The sequence below is a fragment of the Haplochromis burtoni genome, unplaced genomic scaffold (assembly GCF_018398535.1).
Source record: "Haplochromis burtoni strain Fernald_Lab_line unplaced genomic scaffold, NCSU_Asbu1 Contig_2148, whole genome shotgun sequence".
NCBI classification, from domain to species: domain Eukaryota; kingdom Metazoa; phylum Chordata; class Actinopteri; order Cichliformes; family Cichlidae; genus Haplochromis; species Haplochromis burtoni.
The window spans coordinates 6942-15118 of record NW_024584509.1 but is presented as its reverse complement, the minus strand read 5'-3'; the positions used below and the strand labels follow the sequence as shown (position 1 = coordinate 15118).

The following is an 8177-nucleotide window of genomic DNA, read 5'->3' as shown; positions in this document are numbered from 1 at the left end:
AAACGCCTACCAGGGTGGATAATTTCGAAAACTCTGTTTTTGCTATAACGTGTGGATGAGAAAAACGGAGAAAACACAGCGTCAAAGGTGTGTGCCTTTTTTAACGTCACCCTGTGCGCCAAGTTATTGTTTCGGTGAAATGAACTTCTACAATACTATTACTGTTAATTGTACTCTCTGCAGTGCTTAAATGCTTACATAAACACACATAGTTACTGTCCCTCCACACATAGGACTCGGTTCTGCTTCTGTGCCCCAGCTTTGTTTACTTTTTCCCACCGAGGCTTCTAGACTTCTGATTGGCCAACATTTCTGCACGGTTAGGAATCTAGCACCACCTGCTGCTTTGGCATGTTCCTAGCAGCGTTTTCCTTCATTTCTGCGTTTACGTGTGGACGGGATTATTTTTTAAAACGGAAAATCTCCGTTTTCAAAAATACCCGTGTACGCGTGGATGTAGCCTTATTCTCATGCAAAGCTCTGTAGTGCCTAAGCATGGATGAGGTGTTGTTGTTATATCCCAGCTCCCTGGCACATAGCAAACACTTCACCTTGTACAAAAGTAAAGCCACTTAACATTAATTGTATTGCACCATCAGTATTATGAAAATACATCTTCTGTAGAAATTTACATACCTTGTTGGGAGTAATAAGATCAAAATGTTCCCACACAGGGGAGGACATCCTCCTCTTCTTAGCTGGCTCCATTCTCTCCTGACTTTCTCTCCTCACTCTCATAAACCTCCAACCTGCAAACTCTCACTAACCGCAACTCTCCATCAAACACCCACATTTTTGAATGAAGTCTGAGGGGTTTATATCGCTGTCAAGCTCGCGGCAAAGTTCGAACCACTTCATGAACCAGTCACGTGGCACAGCCGGGCAGCGAGGCTTCGGACGTCATCATTTTCAGTTCCTCCCATAAATGAAGCAAGCCTCGATACGCGCATCGCGGAAATGCCTCCTCCATTACTCGACACAAACTTTGAAGCCTCGACACAGAACGTCACATCACTAGTCTTTAACATAGTTCACGATGGAGAATAGCTGCTGACATAATGTGGATCCGAAGATCCTTAATTGGCCTATATGGGGCCGAAAGTCTTTCCGAGTCCTCAGTAAGAATTTGCATCTGAAACTGCTGTATAAACCACACACAGCAGCGCGCAGGCTCAGTCCGCTGCAGTGCTGTTTTGAAGCACAAACAAACCAAGAGTATAAGCGTGTTCTTATGCTATGGTGTTTGGATGGTTATACGTGCTGAGAAGCAAAACAAATCCTGTTTGTCGCGTTTTTTCCTGGAACGTAGTAACTCTGAAATCCGAGGTGTTTGAACGCAGCAACTGTCAGTAGTTACAGCTGGAGGAAGGCAGGGCGTTTCCCTCACATACAAACACAAAGTTACAGGAACAACAGTGAGGCGTGTTTGGGAGCTCTGCTTCTTCCAGGGTTACCGGACTTTGTGGCTGCTGTGGTTTATAAAGGAGGATGAAGACGTTGCTGTTTCTCCTCCTGAGCGGTAAGAAACTCTCTGAGCTCCGTTTACCTGTTTAACCTGCGCCCAGACAGGTTGGTCATCACAGCGCCATAAGTTCACTCATTCCCGATGTTGTGCCAAAAACTGATTTCCGGTATTTGCCAAAAATTGATTGCTCGTATTTAAACTGCTATAAGTAACTTGTTGGGCTATAATATATGAAACAGATGTCAAATGCATCCCTCATGGATGACATGTAGTCATCTTGAGCCACAAACAACATTCGTGTAACAAGGTAGAAGCCGCAATCAGTTTTTGGCAGTGACTTTTATATAACCTTTATTTATGCAGTTAAAAAAATCTCATTAACATTAAAAATGTCTTTTGTAAGAGTAAGTTGGCCAAGAGGACAGCAGAAATGGCAGCAAATATTACAATAGTTCTGTAAAAATATTTTAAGTAGGGATAAAGGACCGGATTGGTTATAATGTAAGTACAATAACACAGAGTTGTGAAGATACTTGAAAAACTGATAATTTTTTAATTCTATATATAACCCCTTTGTAAACCCTGTTCACCGAAAGTCTATTTACGAACATACGTAAAGATATTACATATATATACATATATGTATATGTTTATATATATATGTATGTATATGTATATATATGTACATATATGTTTACATATACATATATATTTTTAACCGGTAGTAGGAAATTCGATCACATCACTCCGGTTCTGGCTTCCTTGCATTGGCTTCCCATTGATTTTAGGGTTCGTTTTAAGGTCCTTTTATTGGTTTTTAAATCTTTAAATGGTCTGGCTCCTGTGTACTTATCTGACTTGCTGAAGCCACATGTTCCTCCTCGCTCGCTCCGTTCAGCTGAGCAGCTGCTGCTGTCGGTCCCTAAGTCGCGGCTGAAATGCAGAGGAGACCGTGCCTTTTCAATTGCGGCTCCGATGCTCTGGAATAACCTTCCCCTCCAAATTAGACAAGCGTCATCAGTGCAGGTCTTTAAGTCCAGATTGAAAACCTATTTTTATTCCCTGGCTTTTAACTCTGTAGGAAACTGACACCTTCTTATTTATTTTATTGTTTGTAATGATTTTATGGTATTTTTAATTTGGTTGTTGTTTTGATCTGTGTTGTTCAGCACTTTGGTCTGCCTGGTGTGTTCTTAAAGTGCTATACAAATAAACGATGATGATGATATATACATACACATAAAAAAAAATACACGGAAACATTGGAAATCAGTTTTTGGCAGACAATCACTTTTTGGCACAACACCGGAAAACAGCAACCTCATGACGTTTGACTTAACCTGTGAGAGTGTGAATGATGTCTGAGAGGGTCAGGACCAACAGACTGCGGGCTTTCAGGTGAAAGTTTCTAGCATGAAACAGACTAACTAACCACATTAGCTACGGTCTGTCTGCGTGGGCGAAGCTGATATGAGACATGAGTGCAGGGCTGATAAGCGTTAAGTCACATCTGAAATTAACAAAGTTTGGAGAAAACAACATAAGGTTCAGTGTGTTGCTGTCGGTCATCAGAAAGCAATCGTGTCTGTGCAAACACGTCTTCTCCTCCCTGCTTTGATGTGTGGGTTTTCTGCGGTCTAAAACTATTTTGCAAATGCGGACATCCAAACCTGAAGAAATGCTGATTGCATTACAATACAATATATTAAAAAGCTTAAATGTATGTGCACCGATGGCCTGATACTCACAGATTACATTAAATTCTAATTAAGTTCGAATTAATTCAAAAATTTGAAATTAACTAATTAAGTTATGTTGTACATGTTCGATAACAATAAAGGGCCATTCAGTTCTAAATTTTATGTATTTTTTTTGGTCAGTTGTGTGTTTGTACATCTGGTTTCCGACTATAATGTCATTTTTCATTCATCATTTCAACACTGGGTCAAACCCACAACATGTATTTGATTTCTATTTCTCTTTGTGTGTCCTTCCAGTTTCCCAGCATGCTCTGGCTGTGGTGGTGGAGGTGAATGAGGGGGAAAGGTCTGTCCAGCTGCCCTGTCTGTACTCAAGTTTTATACCTGACAACTCCACAGTGATGTGGACTCGCAGTGACCTCGATCCCAAATCTGTTCACCTACAAGGAGAAAAAGGAGGAGACGATCTTAGAGGACAAAACCAGCGTTACAGCAGGCGCACATCAATGAATCGTTACGCTTTCATAATAAAAGACTTCAGCCTCACTCTGAGGAAACCCACAAAGACTGACAACAGCAACTACACATGCTCCATCAGTGCTGGAGGGAAAGAAAGGAAACTCAGAGACATCCAGCTGAAGGTCAAAGGTCAGCAACAAACCAAAAACCTTCTAAAACTACATGTCAGTACTGTAGTCAAAGGTCAGAGGTCAAACTGCCGCAAATTAATTTCTAAAGTGTTCTAAAAAATACTGATGAAACCAGCAGCATCATTTAGCACAGATGTAACCTCAGAGGAAACACAAACAACAAAGCAGAAGATGACTGCAGATAACTGCTGCAGCCTCTGGAAAATGTAACATTAGACTCATGTAGGTCCTTCAGCTTGTGTGCAAAGGGAAGTGTGTTCACCACACAAATTTCTTTACATATATAAATAAATTACATTTTATGCATCACGCAACATAAAACATTCAGAGGAATTTCTACAGGCTTCTACAGTTTATGTTGTGGTTTCTTGTCCTCTCAGACCAGCAGGTGGAGGTGAAGGTGAGGGAAGGGTCACAATCTGTCATCCTGCCCTGCAAAACAAAACCTGACCTGCCCGAGGGCACCACAGTGGAGTGGATTCGCTCTGACCTCGGACTCATCACAGTCCATGAGTATTCTAACAGAAATGATGACCTTATGACTCAGGATGAAGTTTACAGAGACCGAACGAAGATGAATGAAGACCTGCTGAGAACTGGAGACCTCAGTCTGACCCTGAAACAGCCCACAGAGAGAGACAGTGGAGGATACATCTGCACCATCTACAGGGACAAAGACATCCTGAGACAGAAAGTAGTGCTACAGGTAGAAGGTCAGTGCTGTAAGTTGAGGTCAGAGGTCAGTTTTCTAGATATAGGTCAGGGGTCAGAAATCTTCCTTTTTTTACGCTTCTCCACAGAACCATTTCCATCCTGGGCCAAAGTTTTAGTAGGTCTCCTCATTCTCCTGGTTGTTCTTGGGGTTTCTGGAGGTCTTTTCTTTCATTTTCGGCAGTACTTCATGTCAGGTGAGTGTCTCCTACTACACTACCCATAATGCCGATGGTTATCAAGTGTCCTCTGGTGGCTCCTTGACTGTGGCTCACACAAACTTGTTCCAGAAGCTGAAAGAGTTGAGAGTTACAAACAGCTGATACAGAGAGCTGAAGAGAAACTTCCAGGTTTGTTCCAGAAGTCAGAAAACCTCCTTCAGACTCAGTCATTGATCAGTGAAACAGCTCCACAACATGACTTTACTAAACAGTGTGTGTGCTTCACTGCAGTGATGTGACACAGAGGCTGCATGTGTACAGATAGAGCCACCCGTGTAACAATTTAATAAAAACGTATAGATAACTTCTTATTTCATAGTGTAATCTTCACGTGCTTAATCCGAAACACTCTCAGTTGATTCACTCACGAATTATATTCACAGTATTCACTCGCTGTGTCTTTGTTTCTAGCTTAGCTCAGCTCGTAGCCGACTCATTAGCAGCATGGCCTCTTCACCTCTTCACCCCCCTGCAATTTCCTGCTCAGATGTGTAGTTAATCCTCTGCCTTATCGCCTTTAGCGATAATGATACTTGTAATAAATGTAGCCTATTTGCAACTCTGAAGGCTGAATTGGAGACTCAGTTTCACACCCTTGAAAACCTGTTGCTAGCCTGGCCACTGTATCGCGTGTAGATGAAGGTAGTGTAGGCCCTGCTAACTGCTCCCAGCAGACTGTGCTGAGGAGCCAGGGAAACAGGATGGCTGGGTGACGGTGAGGAGGAAGGAAAGTCCTAAACAGAAGCCCCAGGTACACCACCAACCTGTTCATGTGTCTATCTGCTTTTCCCCACTCTGCAACCTCTGTAAATACTAAGATTAAACATCTTAGTATTCATCATTGACTGAAAAAAATAAGAACAACCCTAGCTTTCTCTTCAGCACTATAGCCAGGCAGACAAAACGTCAAAGCACTGTTAAGCCAACTGTTCCTTTAACGTTAACTAGTAATGTCTTTATGAACTTCTTCACAAATAAAATTTTAACCATTAGATAAGAAATTACTCACAAGGTAGCAGGGAAGGAGGCTAGCCAACTATCATAGCTGCAGAAAGGTGCGACAAAGAAGCCTAAGAAGTACAGCAAGCTGTCCATACCTAATACCTGTAATTTCCAAGCAAAGACTCAGACTTGGCCAGCTGCTTGAAGAGGTACACAAGAGAGATCCAAGGAAGGAGAATAAACCAGCTGTTCTCCACCGAACCAGCCAAGGTGTACTCTCAGTGGCAGGGGAACAATATGGGAACAGCACCACCAAGGAGCAACACTGGAAGTGCATATGGGAGAACGATGCAATCCATAATGGTAATGCCCTGTGGCTAGTAGATCTGAGAGCAGACCACAGCAACCTCCCTGAACAGGGTCCAATAACCATCACAGTGGCAGACATCCAAGAAAGGTTCTCTAGTATGGAGAGTTGGACAGCACCAGGCCCCGACATGGTTCAAGCCTACTGGCTGAAGAAGCTGACTGCACTCCATGAGCGTCTGGCAGCACAAATGAACCAACTTCTATTCAATAGAGACACCGAGAATGGTTAACCAAAGGCTGGACAGTTCTGATACTCAAAGACCCCCAGAAGGGACTGGTCACATCCAACTAGCGGCCAATAACCTGCCTCAGTACCGCATGGGAGCTCCTGTCAGGCATCATAGTGGCTAAGATGAACAGGCACATGGGTCAATACATGAATGGGACACAGAAAGGAATGGGCAAGAATACCAGAGGCGCAAAAGACCAGCTACTGGTAGACCGAGCAGTCAGCCGAGACTGCAAGACCTGTGCACTGCCTGGATTGGTTACAAGAAGGCCTATGACTCAATGCCCCACACCTGGATCCTGGAATGCCTAGAATTGTACAAGATCAACTGGACCCTCGGAGCCTTCATCAGGAACTCAATGGATGTAGTGTACAATACTAGAGGCCAACTTCAAGCCCATAGTACAAGTCACTATCAAGTGCGGGATCTACCAAGGAGATGTTCTGTCCCTACTGCTGTTCTGCATAGGCCTGAACCCCCTCAATGAGATCATTGACAAAACTGGCTATGGATACAGACTACGGAATGGAGCAGTTGTCAGTCACCCTCCTGTACATGGATTACATCAAGCTGCATGCCAAGAGTGAACAAGACATCAATTCACTCATCCACACCACCAGGATATACAGCAAAGACATCTTAATGTCGTTCGGACTGGAGAAATGTTGTCAGATGATGACAAAGAGAGTGAAGGTAGTCAGAACTGAGGGGATCGTACTACCAGAAGGCAACATTGCAGACATAGAGGACAGCTACCTGGGGATCCCACAGGCAAATGGGAACCATGAAGAGGTCACTAGAAAAGCTGCAACCACCAAGTACCTGCAGAGGGTAAGGCAAGTCCTGAGGAGTCAGCTGAACGGTAAGAATAAGACACTGCTGGGATAATAAGCTGGCCAAAGGAGGAGATAGAAGCCACTGACATCAAGACAAGGTAGCTCCTTACAATGGATGGAGGGTTTCCCCCCCCAAGTGAAGCACCCTGAAGCTGTATGCTAAGCCGAAGGAAGGAGCCTGGGGACTGGTGAGTATCACCACCACGGTCCAGGATGAGACAACGAACATCCACAATTACATCAGGAAGACGGCCCAATTCAACTGCATGCTCAGTTAATATCAGGAAGCAGAAACCCAAGAAAGAGGAACCATTATGGAAGGACAGGCCCCTGCACGGTATGTACCACCGGCAGATACAGGAGGTGGGTGACATCCAGAAATCCTACCAGTGGCTGGACTGAAAGACAGCACAGAGGCCTTAATCATGGCAGCACAGGAACAATCTCTGAGCACAAGATCCATAGAGGCTGGGGTCTATCACACCGGGCAAGACCCTAGGTGCACATAACAGCAGGGTGCAAGATGCTAGCAGGCAAGGCATACATGGAACGCCATAACCAAGTGGCCGGCATAGTGTACAGGAACATCTGTGCCGAGTATAACCTGGAAGTCCCGAGGTCAAAATGGGAGATGCCCCCAAGGGTGGTGGAGAATGACCGAGCTAAGATCCTGTGGGACTTCCAGATACAGAAGGACGAGCTGGTGATGGGTAACAAACTGGACATAGTGGTGGTAGACAAACTGAATGTTACAATCCCTCTGCAGCCCCTAATCTCCTCAATGTTTTCAGCTGGTGCTAATTGGCCACACCTAGTCAGGTGTGGATAAAAGCATACCTGAGGCAAGCTTCCTGGAAGCTCACTTGTCTTTGCCTTGGTGGCACCAGCCATTTTAGCCAAACTGGTATTCTGTTTTAAGATAAAACCTCTTCTCACTAACACTCTGGTATTCATCTTTTTTTTATGTTGCGGCGTTTGATCCGGGTCGTAAAACTGAAGAAGACGGCTGTAGTGATAGATGTAGCGTTGTAGCATAGCGGACTGAGCAGACCG

The 8177-nt window shown here is 44.1% G+C and overlaps 1 protein-coding gene across 2 annotated transcripts; it reads left to right on the top strand.

Annotated features, from left to right (window-relative positions):
• Positions 1-945: 945 nt before the first annotated feature.
• On the top strand, positions 946-6455 carry LOC102312534. 2 transcript variants are annotated; one of them, XM_005953060.2, is made up of 4 exons: positions 949-1519; positions 3463-3813; positions 4196-4528; positions 4616-6455. In XM_005953060.2, exons 1-4 carry the CDS (start codon positions 1489-1491, stop codon positions 4750-4752), a joined length of 852 nt encoding a protein of 283 aa, XP_005953122.1. In that variant the 5' UTR covers positions 949-1488; the 3' UTR covers positions 4753-6455. The 2 variants fall into 2 exon arrangements, with proteins under 2 accessions (XP_042073464.1, XP_005953122.1); XM_042217530.1 differs by having other exon boundaries at positions 946-1519; positions 4196-6455.
• Positions 6456-8177: the final 1722 nt, after the last annotated feature.